This window comes from Bos mutus, chromosome 5, assembly GCF_027580195.1.
Source record: "Bos mutus isolate GX-2022 chromosome 5, NWIPB_WYAK_1.1, whole genome shotgun sequence".
Lineage (NCBI taxonomy): Eukaryota > Metazoa > Chordata > Mammalia > Artiodactyla > Bovidae > Bos > Bos mutus.
Genome location: NC_091621.1, coordinates 31,980,439 through 31,996,819, shown reverse-complemented (window position 1 = coordinate 31,996,819; position 16,381 = coordinate 31,980,439). Strand labels below are relative to the sequence as shown.

At 35.6% G+C, this 16,381-nt stretch overlaps 2 protein-coding genes across 2 annotated transcripts in view; one reads left to right on the top strand and one right to left on the bottom strand.

The window, feature by feature from the left end:
- LOC138987871 (mucin-19-like) overlaps window positions 1–16,381 on the bottom strand; it is a 72,794-nt gene that overhangs the window by 30,549 nt on the left and 25,864 nt on the right. The window contains 10 exon segments of the mRNA XM_070370108.1: window positions 1,747–1,873; window positions 2,285–2,379; window positions 4,284–4,433; window positions 6,254–6,391; window positions 6,572–6,656; window positions 7,532–7,624; window positions 8,837–8,972; window positions 12,177–12,300; window positions 12,693–12,815; window positions 13,495–13,705. Of these exon segments, the coding sequence (XP_070226209.1) occupies window positions 1,747–1,873; window positions 2,285–2,379; window positions 4,284–4,433; window positions 6,254–6,391; window positions 6,572–6,656; window positions 7,532–7,624; window positions 8,837–8,972; window positions 12,177–12,300; window positions 12,693–12,815; window positions 13,495–13,705 (1,282 nt within the window).
- On the top strand, window positions 10,370–11,586 carry LOC102267737 (heterogeneous nuclear ribonucleoprotein A1). The gene is given in 2 exon segments (XM_005888416.3): window positions 10,370–10,497; window positions 10,499–11,586. Coding segments are annotated over 2 exon segments (960 nt in total). The 3' UTR covers window positions 11,331–11,586.

The following is a 16,381-nucleotide window of genomic DNA, read 5'->3' as shown; positions in this document are numbered from 1 at the left end:
GTGAATTAACCATGAGTTATGAATAATAAAGGAAAAGGTACTTGTCCTTTTTTTCTGTCAGTATTGAGACACTGCTATAATGTTTACACATTCCATTGGAGATAAAGCCCATAAACAAGATACTTCACTGCTCTCAGGCAGCTTATATTCCTTAGGAAAAGACAATCGTGGTACGTGCTAAAAAGCAAAATAGGAAGCTCTGAGTGTGTATAGCTGGGAACCTGTCCATAGTGAAGAGGAGGGACCGATAGACAGCATGAAGATAGCCTAGAGAAAGGGAATTCTATATTTGGAGAACCGACTTAAGTTAGAAGAGAGGGGAAAGTGAAAGTGAAGTCATGTCCAACTCTTTGCGACCCCATGGACTGTAGCCTACCATGCCCCTCCCTCCATGGGATTCTCCAGGCAAGTGTACTGGAGTGGGGTGCCATTTGCTTCTCCAGGGGATCTTCCCGACCCAGGGATCGAATCCGGGTCTCCTGCATTGCAGGCAGACCCTTTAACCTCTGAGCCACCAGAGAAGCCCACAGAAGAGAGGGGAATTCTTTCAAAGAGCAAGTAAGAGAATAGAAACTATAAACCTTGTAAGCAGTTTGGTCTTTAGCCTGAAAGCCATAAAATGCCACTGACTTGTTTTAGACTGAAATGTCACATGATCAGGCTAGTTTTATTTGGTTTTACTTTAAAGATTATACTGATTTATCTGTAGAAATTGAATTAGAGGGAACCAAGACTGGATATAATACGTTAAGGCTGTATATTGTCACCCTGCTTATTTAACTTATATGCAGAGTACATCATGAGAAATGCTGGACTGGAAGAAGCACAAGCTGGAATCAAGATTGCCGGGAGAAATATCAATAACCTCAGATATGCAGATGACACCACCCTTATGGCAGAAAGTAAAGAGGAACTAAAAAGCCTCTTGATGAAAGTGAGAGGAGAGTGAAAAAGTTGGCTTAAAGCTCAACATTCAGAAAACGAAGATCATGGCATCTGGTCCCATCACTTAATGGGAAATAGATGGGAAAACAGTGGAAACAGCATCAGACTTTATTTTTGGGGGCTCCAAAATCACTGCAGATGGTGATTGCAGCCATGAGATTAAAAGATGCTTACTCCTGGAAGGAAAGTTATGACCAACCTAGATAGCATATTCAAAAGCAGAGACATAACTTTGCCAACAAAGGTCCATCTAGTCAAGGCTATGGTTTTTCCAGTGGTCATGTATGGATGTGAGAGTTGGACTGTGAAGAAAGCTGAGTGCTGAAGAATTGATGCTTTTGAACTGTGGTGTTGGAGAAGACTCTTGAGAGTCCCTTGACTGCAAGGAGATCCAATCAGTCCATTCTCAAGGAGATGAGTCCTGGGTATTCATTGGAAAGACTGATGCTGAAGCTGAAGCTCCAATACTTTGGCCACCTCATGTGAAGAGTTTACTCATTGGAAAAGACTCTGATGCTGGGAAAGAATGAAGGTGGGAGGAGAAGGGCACCACAGAGGATAAGATGGTTGGATGGCATCACCAATTCAATGGACATGAGTTTGAGCAAGATCCAGGAGATTGTGAAGGACAGAGAAGACTGGCATGCTGCAGTCCATGAGGTCGGTTGCAAAGGGTCAGACACAGCTGAGCAACTGAACAACAGCAACAAACTACACTAAACACACACACACACACACACACACACACACACCTGTTGTAAAACTGAGAAGAAAGTAATCTAAAGCCTCTATTTTGCTTACCACATAGCCCAGCTCTCCATCCTACCATGGAAGTTTCCTTCTCAGCACATGCTTTCACATAGTTGCCTAAAATTGTACACAGGCAATCTTGGCTATTTTCACAAGTACAAGTGTATTTTTTGCATTCCTTTAAAATAAGAAACAAATTTATATTATGAAAATATTCGAACAGGTAAACTGGAATAACAAATCAATTTATAACCACTCCTCTTCTGGAAAATATTTTGTCCTTGAAACTTTTGGAATTATTTTATGTCTCAAAATATGCAAATTAGCAAATCAAATATTAACTGAGTTTTCCAAGAACTTAGAGAAACTTATTCAATATTTTCCTCATGTGGGGTTATTTTCTAGTCCCTCTTTTTTGAGTTGGTATATCTAACAATTGAATAAAGTAATATAATCCAATTTAAACTTAAATGTATGTGTTAATCTACTGAAAATGGCCATTATTTGAACATTTTTAATATCTGATGCTTCTTTTAGTATTATAAAAATATTTCTCAAAAAGGGCTGTTAATGTTAGACCTTCACATACCTCATGATATGGTTTAGGGTCCACAATTGAATGGCAAGAAGCAAAAGGACCACTCAAATCAAGAAGAATTCCACAGTGCCTTTCAGCAAATCGTTCTGGAAGAAAATTAATGCACCCAACACTAGATTAAATACCATAATTTTTTAATTAAAAGAGAAAGTGTAGATTTTTAAAACTATACTCTGCTTTGTGTCTTTATTAGAACAATTGGTTTTTAAAGTGTTATGCTATAATTTATCATGCAAAAAAAACATGATATAATAATAAGAAACAAATCTTTATTAGCTTTGGACTTTTATATTAAATCAGTTAACCTTTTTCTAAAGTGCAATTTCTATATAAAATATGAATAAGGGAACCAGATTATTTGGGTAACTTTAAAGTACATATTTATGTTAAATTATGAAAGGTTGGTGCTATCACCTCAGAAGGTCAAATCAGTGTTTCTGAAGGTCATAAACTATGACAACAATTATCAATAATTAAAATACAATAATTTCACTTAGCTGCTTAACTGATACTTGGCAGATTTATCAATAGTCTCCTGTTAAATTAATTGAAGATAGAATTCACAAAACAACCATTTAAGTTAAAAATGTTTTGCTCGGTGGTTTGCAAATTCTTAAGGATGATGATCATGACTAGCACAAACATTGCTAGAATGTTTTTTAACTATTTGCTGATTGACTTTTAAAAGTGACCATCACCAAGAAGCAATCAAGGACAATGACTGAACCTATTAAAAGGACATTGAGGCCAATTATTCTTAAAATTCTGATAAACTTGCAACCAGGTATCAATGCTTTTGTGTAAATATTACTAACATCTTATTATTGTTTAATTTTCTGTATTTTATTTTATTAAGTTATATTTAAAACACTGAAAATTGAAAGAGTTATTTACATCTCTCTCAAAAGTGTTAACATATAGTCTGCTTAACATAAATTGGCTTAGTTTCTTATGAGATGTATATCTTTTTTTTTACCTATTCTCATTTTATTTTCATTGCAACACCAACAAAATAAAATAATGACAAAACCTTGAAATGTGCATTACCATACTGATGTTAATGCATTTATCAACTCATCTTTTAAATCAAAACAAATAAATGAAACTTCAAAAGGAGTCACTTTAGTAGTTTATAAACTGATTAGATATTTGTTTCAAGTAAGCAGATTAATTAAGAAATAACAAAATAACATTTCATTATAATATATTTTAACTTACCTTCCATTGCATTCCATTATTTATGAAAGAAGCAACATAAAATGAAGCATATGTTAAAATCAATGACACTAGAGGAACATTTAGAGAAAGACTCGGACTCAAAACACTTGGATTACACCTTATATAGAACACTCTATCTAAATCTCCATATCACCATCTACATGAATGGGAATAATAACCTCATCCACATCCTTCACCACTCTTTGTAGAAATAAATTGAATTATCAATAATATGTATGAAAGTCCTTGGTAAGCTAAAATGTCAGCAGAATCATATAAGGGTACAGCTTTTCCACTAAAATCTCTATTTGGGGGTTGGTATAACTAATATACATGATGGCAGTGGTTAGGAGACTGGATGTAACTACAGCTGTACCGCGAAGTGTCTCAACAATTTGGGTGAGTGTTGCTATTCAAAGAAATGATCCCTTCTACAACTATATAAAATAGAAATAATAAAAAAAGTGATGAGTGAAGTCTCCTCTAACCCTATCATTTTAAAACTATGGAGAAAACTGTATACAGAGGAAAAGAATAGGTAGAGAAGACAACAGTGTCTCTTCCTCCCTCCATTCCCAAATGAGAAGCTTGTTTTCTAAGAGTGCCATCAGCTAGTCAAATTGTTTCTCCACTGTTCCCTCTAAAGCTGAAAAAGTTCACAAACACTAGCTGAAAAAGTAGATTATCTAGTAGTTTCATATTATTACCAGAATAAATTTATAATTCCAATAACAAATATCTAATTACAGAGTTTGTGGTTCATAAACATTACCTTTTTCTATACTGATGCATGAAGCAGTGCTAGCTTTAGGACAAGGCATCATTTCCCAAGAGCTAGCAAATGCCTGAGATGTCTTTTCTAATATGTTCTGACTTGACATGAAATCATCCTCTGCTCTGTTGTTGTGGGAACCACAGAGTCCTGTAGAAAGCACAGAACAAATTTTAGCATCTTCTCACCTTTGGATTCATATTCAGTTCTTTGCTCAAATCAAACCACGTATGAGCCACATGAGAGTATGTTTTGGTTAGTCTTTATACATTTAAGTAAAATTTCATGACACATCAGGTTAATATTGCCATTTATAATTCCAGGAGCACTGAAACACCATTTGACATGAATATTGTTTTCTTCCTGTTTGTTGCTGTAACTTAACCTCCTTTGACAAGGCTTTAGAAAGCATGCCTAAAGTAGAAAGTTTATGACTACACATTTTTAGTTTCATTGTGAAGAGTTGAATCATGTTAAGAGCTACCTGCTTTTCTTCTCTGGACCATTCTGACCCTTGAATTACATTTTTTTTTTTTTTTGCCTATGTATAAATAAGTAAAAAATGTTCACTTGTTAAGCAAAAGTATCTTGCAAAAACTTAGATGGTTTTAAATGAGTAAATGTGGAATTTGCCAAGCTTTCTTTGTTTTGTTTGATATTTGTGACAGTATGTAAAAACTGATTTCTGTGATAGAAAACCTCAGAAAAACAGAAAACCTCAGTAAAAGAAAGATAATCTATGAACAGAAAGACAAGTTGTAATACAACTTGTTGGAATGGATTTTCAAAAGATGTATAATATTTTCATTTATTCTTCCACAAATCAGTTTTAGTAACATATTAGCAAATTTATATATAGCATATATTATCAAATCTCACAATAAATCCTTAATTTAAAAACCTTAAGATGTTTAAATTATTGAAAACCATTATGAAAATAGATTTTGTAATAAATAAAGCTATCTATACTGTATGTTAGGTTATTTTACTGAAATATGGAAGGAAAGATTAAGTAAAAATGTTTTACAGTCTACTATTAATGGAGACAACTGAAAATTACAACAGATGGTTACACTAGTGCTTTGGAAATAAAAACATATCTATGAGGTATCATCTCATGCCAGTCAGAATGGCTTCTATCAAAGAGTCTACAAACAATAAATACTGGAGAGGGTGTGGAGAAAAGAGAACCCTCTTATACTGTTGGTGGGAATGCAAACTAGTACAGCCAATATGGAGAACAGTGGAAATTCCTTAAAAAACTGGAGATAGAACTGCCATACGACCCAACAAGCCCACTGCTGGGCATATACACCAAGAAAACCAGAATTTAAAGAGACAGGTGTATCCCAATGTTCATTGCAGCACAGTTTACAATAGCCAGGACATGGAAGCAACCTAGATGTCCATCGGCAGATGAATGGGTAAGAAAGCTGTGGTACATATACACAATGGAATATTACTCAGCTATTAAAAATAACTCATTTTAGTCAGTTCTAATGAGGTGGATGAAACTGGAGCCCATTATACAGAGTGAAGTAAGTAAGAAAGGAAAACACCAATGCGGTATATTAACGGATATATATGGAATTTAGAAAGGTAATGATGACCCTATATGCAATACAGCAAAAGAGACACAGATGTAAAGAACATACTTTTGGACTCTGTGAGAGAAGGCAACGGTGGGATGATTTGAGAGATTAGCATTGAAACGTATATATTACCATATGTGAAATAGATGACCAGTCCAAGTTTGATGTATGAAATAGGGCACTCAAAACCAGTGCACTGGAACAACCCAGAGGGATGGGATAGGGAGGGAGGTGGGAGAGGGGTTCAGGATGGGGGAACACATGTACACCCATGGCTGATTCATGTCAATGTATGGCAAAAACCACCACAATATTGTAAAGTAATTAGCCTCCAATTAAAACAAATAAATTAATGTAAAAAATATCTATAGGACTTACCTACAGTATCTGTGAATTGGTTAGGTGGCATAGAAACATACAATTGCATCACAGGAAAGATTTGAATTTGCATTTTTCCATGAAAGTATGTTTCTGCTTGAAGGTATGAGGAAGATGCATTGAAGATCTGTATTTTGTCTGTTAAAGTAATAATTTATATTAATAGCAATAATTAATATGTTAAACAGTTTTTATTTCTTAAAATGCCTGTATACTGAATATATCTTTTAAAACAGAAACATTTATAACATAGTTAAAAATGGAATAAAGTAATGCATTTTACATTTATAATATTTTAAGTGATATCATTAAACTTACCTGAATAATAATAACCAAGATTTCCAAACTTGTCATTTGTGACTGTTCCATCTCTGTTGAACACGTATTTGTCAACTTGAACAGACTAATATTTAAAGCATATTGTTAGTTCATATTAATTTTCAATATGAATACATCTAAGTATAATATTAATAAATGAACCTAAAATTTTTCCCATAAAGCTTCACTGTAATAGACTAACTTATAAATGTCTAAAATAGTAAACATTTTTAAAGCATTTCTTATATCAATTCTTAAAGGAGGATTATAAAGGACTTTTCAGCCCTGATTTGTAGACGAGGAAACTATGACCCAAGAAGATAACTTGAATTTCCAAAGGTCAACCCACTTATAAGTAGCAAAGATCAAGCTAGGTACTCTCCCTCCCTATGTAGGTCATCTCCAATTAAAATGGTAGTTCCAAATACATGAAATTCTAAGCAAATATAACTGTCTTCTTAAAAGGGCCATAGATTTTAATAATCTAGTAAGTGGAAAAGGTTGACCTGTAATTAGCACCTTAGTTATGTGCCTATGTTAATTTCAATATTCGTAAGGATCCTTAGAGGGCTTCCCTGGTGGTTCAGAGGTTAAAGTGTCTGCCTGCAAGGTGGGAAACCCGGGTTCAATCCCTGGGTCGGGTTCAGTCCCCTGAAGAAGGAAATGAAGAAGGAAAGAATACCACTCCAGTATTCTTGCCTGGAGAATCCCATGGACAGAGGAGCCTGGTAGGTTACAGTCCATGGGGTCGCAAAGACTCGGACACGGACAGGACTGAGCGATTTCACTTTCACTTTCACTTTCTTTCAAGGATCCTTAGAACTATACAGGTCTTCCAGAGACTTTATCAATCTCATTTATGGTTTTAATTTCATAGTAAAGCCTCTCTTTTTCAACCCCCAAAATTCTGAATTTGTAGAGTAATTGACTCAAGTTTGCTTTAGGAAGCTGATAACTTACCGAATTCAAGAGGAGTGTAACACTATTTAAGCATGTTCCTGACTGACCACTTGGACATGGACGAAGCTCAACACTAATAGACCAATCTTTATCCTGTTAAAAAAATACATTTATTAAATGTTTATTAAAATGTCATTGAATATATGCTATTACTATGTGATTCATTCAGTAAAGCATATTTTCATTTTTAATATGCAAAAGGCTTACATTCAACCACTCTGCTTTGAAACTAGAAATCTAGTTCAGTCCATGGGACAGTCTAGGATTGGCCAAGAGTTTTACAGATGGTCCAAGTATTTTGCATAAATATAGACTATCTAAATAGTCTATGATTGGTGGATTCTCTCATTAACCTTTTTTTTTTTTTTTTAAGCTTTACTTTTCGTCTTGTCTCTATGGGAATTGAGATAACACAGCTTGTTTATTCTCTGGAAAGTCCATGATATTAACTTAAATCCAAGGAGAGAAGCATTTAATTTATAAACCCATAATATAAGTCATGTCAAATATTGACTTCCAGTTCTTATTTCAAGATTTAGGAATCTCTAATCTATATAAAGCAAATATTCTATATATTTTTGTGTATTTCCCTCTCACTTTGCCCATCCCCTATCCTCATGGATTATATGAAGAGTATGCAAAAAAGGAAAGGAGATTTGGAAAACTAACTTTTAATAACAGTAACGACATTTTTCAGACACCAGTCCCCATCTCTCACTTCAGGAGTCACAAATTCTACTCATCTTTGTTCCTGACCAGGAAGATTAAGTAAAATTGCTTATTCTCATGCCAGTTAAAGGCACAACCTACAAAATGGAATCTGTCTTTTATTGAAATTTAGATTATTTAAAATTTTAATACTGAAAAGAGTTTAAATGTAAGGATAACCTCTATCATACTGTTATAAAACTAAATATTATTATGAAACTAAAAATAAATGTAAAGGAATAATGAAAAAAGAGAAAAATACTTTATGGAATGTAAAAGTTAGTTTCATTTGAAGCACTGGTGAACACATACACAGAAAAGTAGAAAAGGAAATCTTTTCCTGATATATTTAGAAAATTAATAGTAATAAAGATTTTGATTATTTTAGTTTTAGCAAAGAATTTCTAAGGAACATGGGTAATAACGATTGTCAATGTCAACATGTGACACAAAGCGGATACTGAAATACACAACCAATGATTGAATGGTTGTTTGTTTTTTTAAATAGTAAATAGAGATGAAGATTGTGTTTTAAACTAGCAAGAAAAAGCTTGGTGTCTATATCAGTTTTCTCAAGTGTTGCAGACTATTACATACATGGATGGCCAAAAAGTGACAGTTTCCAGGATGGTTGTATTTAACGCCATCAAAGGTGGTAATCAAACTTCCTTCTATCTTACATCTTCCAGGGCATAATGTTTTAGTGCACGACCACTTTGCTTCTTGGCATGTGCTGTTAAAATGCAATGGTCATGAAAATGTCATCAATTACATTTTCTTTATGATAAATAGTACAACATAAAAAAAAAAAATCACAACTTAAACTAAGACATCTAGTTAAGTTTTATTACACCATCTTCATTCCCCTTCCAACATCTCAGCCTTGATAAAATGTCTTTCAGACGATGGTATCCTAGTAATTTGTTTTGTACTATTTTTTAGTCTCTCAGTCATGTTTGACTCTTTGTGACCCCATGGACTGTAGCCTGCCAGGCTTCTCTATCCACGGGATTTTTCCAGGCAAGATTATTGGAGTGGGTTGCTATTTCCTTCTTCAGGAGATCTTTGTAACCCAAGGATTGAATCCATGTCTCCACACCTCCTGCACTGCAGGAGGTTCTTTATCACTGAGTCACCAGGAAGCTCTAATTCCATTGAACAAAATAATAACTTCCGTTTGCTCTGCCCAGTATAATGTGGTCTTCCACATTGCAGACAGATTCTCTACTATCTGAGATACCAGGGAAGTCATAAAGAGACATATAGCTATTGATTATGTGAAATGTGGCTTGTCAGGACAGAATGAGATCTTCTGTAAATGTAAACTACACGTAGACTTCTAAAAATTAACACTGAAAATGATGGTAAATTCTCTCAACATTTCATAATAATTTTATTCTGAAATGATAATATTAATATTTGCATACGTAAAGTTGTGTTGTTTAGTTGCTAAGTCATGTCTGACTGTTTTGCAGCCTCGTGGACTGTAGCCCGCCAGGCTTGTCTGTCCATGGGATTTCCCAGGAAAGTATACTAGGCTGGATTGTAGTTTCCTTCTCCAGGGACTCTTCCTGACCCAGAGATCAAACCTGCGTCTCCTACATTGGCAGATGGGTTCTTTAAAACTGAGCCACAGGGGAAGCCCATATGTAAAGTACATGAATATAATTAATTCCATTTGTTTGTTTCTTTTTGCTTTTTAAAAATAATCAACTGAAAATGTTAAATTACATATGCAGATCATATTTGTGACTCACATTATATTTCTCTTGAACAGCAAAGCTATACACATTCAATAAATTATAGTTCTTGTTTTCCATAATCATTATTAATATATTATTATCAGACTAACAGTACATTGCCTATTTACCGAGAAAATATTACAGTAAAAATGATACATTAGTTTTCATTGAGTCAGATTATTCCCCCACAAGGACAAAGTACATTTCTAGAAAGTCTCTTGAATTCCTGCAGATATTTTGAGTTCCAGAGAAAAATCATAATGAAGGATAGGGAAAGCTCTCTGGTCAGCGTTTTGTTCCTGAACTTAAAAGTAAGAATCGCTTTCTTTCTGCCCGTGGATGCCGCCGAGAAAGCATCGGTGAAGTCTTCCCTGCCTCCACTGCCGTCATGTCTAAATCAGAGTCTCCCAAAGAGCCCAAACAGCTGCGGAAGCTCTTTATCTGAGGATTGAGCTTTGAAACAACCGATGAGAGTCTGAGGAGCCATTTTGAGAAATGGGGAACGCTCACAGACTGTGGTAATGAGGGATCCAAACACCAAGCACTCCAGAGGCTTCGGGTTTGTCACATACACCACGGTGGAGGAGGTGGATGTGGCCATGAATGCAAGGCCACACAAGGTGGACGGAAGAGTTGTGGAACCAAAGAGGGCCGTCTCAAGAGAAGATTCTCAAAGACCTGGTGCCCACTTAACTGTGATAAAGATTTTTGTTGGTGGCATTAAAGAAGACACTGAAGAACATCACCTGAGAGATTATTTTGAACAGTACGGGAAAATTGAAGTAATTGAAATCATGACTGACCGAGGCAGTGGCAAAAAGAGAGGCTTTGCTTTTGTAACCTTTGATGACCATGACTCTGTAGACAAGATTGTCATTCAGAAATACCACACTGTGAATGGCCACAACTGTGAAGTGAGAAAAGCCCTGTCTAAGCAAGAGATGGCTAGTGCTTCATCCAGCCAGAGAGGTTGAAGTGGTTCTGGAAACTTTGGTGGCGGTTGTGGAGGTGGTTTTGGTGGGAATGACAACTTTGGTCGTGGAGGAAACTTCAGTGGTTGAGGTGACTTTGGTGGCAGCCGTGGTGGTGGCAGATATGGTGGCAGTGGGGATGGATATAATGGATTTGGTAATGACGGAAGCAATTTTGGAGGTGGCGGAAGCTACAATGATTTTGGCAATTACAACAATCAATCTTCAAATTTTGGACCCATGAAAGGAGGAAACTTTGGAGGCAGAAGTTCTGGCCCCTATGATGGTGGAGGCCAATACTTTGCCAAACCACGAAACCAAGGTGGCTATGGTGGCTCCAGCAGCAGCAGTAGCTATGGCAGTGGCAGAAGGTTTTAATTACTGCCAGGAAACAAAGCTTAGCAGGAGAGGAGAGCCAGAAAAGTGACAGGGAAGCTACAGGTAACAACAGATGTGTGAACTCAGCCAAGCACAGTGGTGGCAGGGCCTAGCTGCTACAAAGAAGACATGTTTTAGACAATACTCATGTGTATGGGCAAAAAACTCGAGGACTATACTTGTGACTAATTGTATAACAGGTTATTTTAGTTTCTGTTCTGTGGAAAGTGTAAAGCATTCCAACAAAGGGTTTTAATGTAGATTTTTTTTTTTTTTTTCACCCATGCTGTTGATTGCTAAATGTAATAGTCTGATCATGATGCTGAATAAATGTCTTTTAAAAAAAAAAAAAAAAGTAAGAATCAAGTTATTCAACTAAAAGAGAAATAATCTACACTATCTTTGACACATTAAAATCCACTCTCAATCAAATATAGCTTCACCAATGTAACCTCATATAAAAATTATTTGAAAAGGGTTGTTTGTAATTGTATATTTTAAAAATATTCTTGAAAATTAGCATAATTATTGTTTCATTATTATAACCATAATTTTGTATCATTCTTTCCTCTGTTTTGCAACCACCAATTGGTTTACTATTCAAAACATTATTTCAGTTCCTAAAAAACATTATCTTTTAAAGATACACAGAAATCTAATATATTTTACATGAAACACACAAAAATTCCTCAAAAAAATGCAAGAATATAAGCACAGAAAATGCCAAGAGGTTGAATTTTGTTTCTGAAAAGTTTAAGTGTGGATTTAGGGAATTATTTCAAGTTACGCTAATACATTAATATTATTTCACTATCAATAAAATATAGACAAAAGACACACACATACCACAGAGAACCACAGGAACCTTCGCGGACTTCTCCTGACTGATATACCTTTCCATTAGACTCACAGGGACAGTCAGACTTCAACACACATCTCCCTTTCTCTCCAATATCATCCAATAGATAACCTAGAGTACATTATATAAGATTAATCTCAACACTATACTAACATCAGTAAATTCTCAAGCAATGTATTGAGAAATCACTTTTGAGGTTGTTCTTTCAAGTGTAAACATACACTTAAAATTATCATTTCTATTTAAAAAATTTGAAAACTGGCAAGGGTATAGATAACTTTCAGAGCCACAGAGTAGTCCTATTGAGCCCAGCATAGGACTAGGAGATCATCTGTGTAGTATTATACAGATAGAAATGTACATTAACTTTAAAAATATCTCTACCCCTCCCTTCCTGTATGTTAGAAGGATCGATTATGAATAGGTGATAATTTATTCAATAAATATCTTGTTAGAAACAAGATCTCATTTTGACTGTGTAACTTCATTTTCAAATGTTTTACCTTCTGGGCAGGTGCAGCCACTCACACATTCAGTGTCTTGAAAAGGAGCCACATTAGAACAAGTTGCAGGATTTGAGGGACCACATTCTTTGTAGATATGTTTTTCTGGGCAAATAGGTTTTTCTGGAGAAATATAGAAATATGAATACATAGAAATCAGAGGAAAATAAATGTGATAAATATATAACATTCTAATGAGTATCTTTTAGAGTAGGAGTCTAAATTTCAAGATATAGGTCAATTTTTAAAGATACTCAGTAAGTTATGCCAATTTCCTATGCATTACTTTATGATACAATATTTAATTTGAAGAAAATATATATTACATAGTATCATTTTGCCTTACTTTGACATTGATATTGTATTTATATTTTAACTTATCAAGATTGTACTAAGTATAAAAGAAAAGTATATTCAGATTTAATGAAACTCATTTAGATTTTCTAATTTTCTGAAAGAAAATACTTAACCAGTCAACATACTTTTGATAACTTTCTAGTTATTTTTATGGAGATTTAACAGAGTTTCACAAAATTATTTATTTTTCCCAGTGACTTTTACTAATTATAAAGTCTATAAAGTCTCTAATTATATATTAACACAAAGCACTTATGACAAGTCACTCCACAAAAATGGACCTCAATTTCTTCACAAGTACATGTCAGAGACAAGACCTTTCTTTCACCCATGAGGTTCCTCCCAGGAGTTACAGATATTTGAGAAAATTGCTTTGAGACACAGCTCAACTTTAAATGCTATAGAATCTTCTTGATTTGGAGTCTACAATACATTTAAAACCTACCACAAACCACATCAGGATCATCTCTCCAGGATTCAAAGGTGCCAGGACCATCTGAGGCACAGAGGCGGGACAATTCTGAGTAAGTGTCACACGTGGATGTTCTGTCTCTACTTTGGCAATACTCGTCAATACAGATCATTTTGTAGTCACTGGATAAAGTGCTAACCTTTCCACATTTCTCAAAATAGGTTCCAATAATTTTGTTACAGTACTGCAAAATAAAGCATGAAGTTTTATTAAAGGAACAGGAAAATGAGGAATAAAAGGAGTACTTAGGGAAAGATAAGCTCAGAGAGGGGGTGTTTGTACAATATCCTGTAGCTTTGAAAGGGAAAGTTCTTGAACACTGATTTGAAATGGGGAGTTTTGAATTATTACAGTTCCTATAGTGACTGCTAAGTGAAAATTTCACCTCTGATAATATGTAGTGACTTAAAAATTGTACCTAATTTCATCCAAAATTTCTCTAAAGGTGACATGAAGTTCAGAACTCAAGAAAATGGAAAATATGAGAAAAGAAAAGATTGTCCATGCCAGAGACAGGGATAATGGATGATTGAAACCACAACAGACAGAAGGGTATTAGCCCTTTAGCTGTCAGTCTGCTTATATAATATTTGATGAGCAAACAAATAAAATAGACTGATTCTGGGCTTTCTTGGTGGGGGTCATGTGAGCTCCTCTGGAAACAGCATATTTGTTCTCATGTTGGTTAAGGAAATAAAGACATTACTGTCAAACAAAAAGTTTTAAAAAAATTTTTTGCAAATTTTAACATGTTTTAATTAACACATAGCTGTTTTCTATTTTAATTATGTTTGTTTTCAGAAAAATACAAAAGCTGCTGCTGCTGCTGCTAAGTCACTTCAGTCGTGTCCGACTCTGCGACCCCATAGACAGCAGCCCACCAGGCTCCCCCGTCGGAGTGGGTTGCCATTTCCTTCTCCAATGCATGAAAGTGAAAAGTGAATGTGAAGTCGCTCATTCGAGTCTGACTCTTCGCGACCCCATGGGCTACAGCCTACCTTCTAGCTAGCAAATACACAATTTCCACCAAGTAATCCCCAGGACAACTGATAACATTCTTCAAGTGAGGTATAAAATTAAGTGAAATGAAATCTCAAAGACTTTTTTTTTTACGAACTTTGGTTGGCTAAAAAGTTTGTTTGAGATTTTCTGTAAGATGTTACAGAAAAACCCAAATGAACTTTTTGGCAAATTCAGTATTCTTCTTTGTGTATCTTTCTCACTAGGTAACGGGCTCTGAAGAATTGATGCTTTTGAACTGTGGTGTTGGAGAAGACTCTTGAGAGTCCCTTGGACTGTAAGGAGATCCAACCAGTCAATCCTAAAGGAGATCAATCCTGGGTGTTCATTGGAAGGACTGATGTTGAAGCTGAAACTCCAATACTTTGGCCACCTGATGCGAAGAGCTGACTCATTGGAAAAGACCCTGATGCTGGGAAAGATTTAGCGCAGGAGGAGAAGGGGATGACCGAGCATGAGATGGTTAGATGGCATCACCAACTCAATGGACATGGGTTTGGGCAGACTCTGGCAGTTGGTGATGGACAGGGAGGCCTGGCGTGCTGCATGTCATGGGGTCCCAAAAAGTAAGACATGACTGAGCGACTGAACTGAAATGAACTGAACAGGCTCCTTTAGAGCAAAAACTAGAACTTTGTAATCTCTAGGCTTAACACAATGTCTCATACATACTCTTTAATATAACTTTATATACTTATTCCAGAGAAGGCAATGGCACCCCACTCTAGTACTCTTGCCTGGAAAATCCCATGGACAGAGGAGCCTGGTAGGCTGCAGTCCATGGGGTCGCAAAGAGTCGGACACGACTGCACGACTTCACTTTCACTTTTCACTTTCATGCATTGGAGAAAGAAATGGCAACCCACTCCAGTGTTCTTGCCTGGAGAATCCCAGGGACGGGAGAGCCTGGTGGGCTGCTGTCTCTGGGGTCGCACAGAGTCAGACACGACTGAAGCAACTTAGCAGCAGCAGCAGCAGCATATTCAGCTAAAACATTTGAGCAACCAGGAGTAAGTTCTCACACACTGTGCAACTACCACAACAGTAAAACGTAATACTACTACTACAGAGCTCATAATCTCATAGGAAGCATGTGAGAAAAGCATGAGGCATTTTTATAGATCATAAATTCTAACGATCAGCATTGGGTAAAAGAGAAAAGAGGAAGTAATTCTAACTGCAAAGATCAAGGAGCACTTCACAAGTAAGATAGCAGATCATCTTATACAACATTATGGCTTAATTTGCTTTGATAGAAGCTGACAAGGTGTTATAAATACAACATCCATTGTCAATAAAACATGTTTCTTCTACCTATACAGTGCATGCATATCTTGATCTTGAGAATTTTATTCTAGATTGAAATATGTATATGTGAAAATTCCTTCAGTCATCACATGAGTGCAATCTACCAAGTTCAACATTCAGAGAATCATGTTAAGTGCAGAAAATTAAAAGCAAATGATGAATATTTTCAATTGGTGTAGTCAAAAAATGATCTGCAACTTTTTCAGAAAGATGATAAAGTATACTGGAGATGACAATTCAGACTTGCTGTCTGGGGCAAAAGTAAGGGAGAAAGAGCAGAAAAGTAGTTCTTAGGAACACATTACAGAATTTCTAAACTGTGAAAGTCAAGCCAGTCCCCACTGAGATAATTATGGAGAGGTGAAGCATGTCAGTTTATAGGCCAACTAAAACACTGTTCAAAGGAAATTAGAATTATTATACTAATATATAGTAAGTATCATAATGTTATAGGGAAAAAATACTTATTTAAGCATCTACAGCTAGACTATAAGCTGAGAAACAGACCATATGGACATTGGTAAAGAAGCAG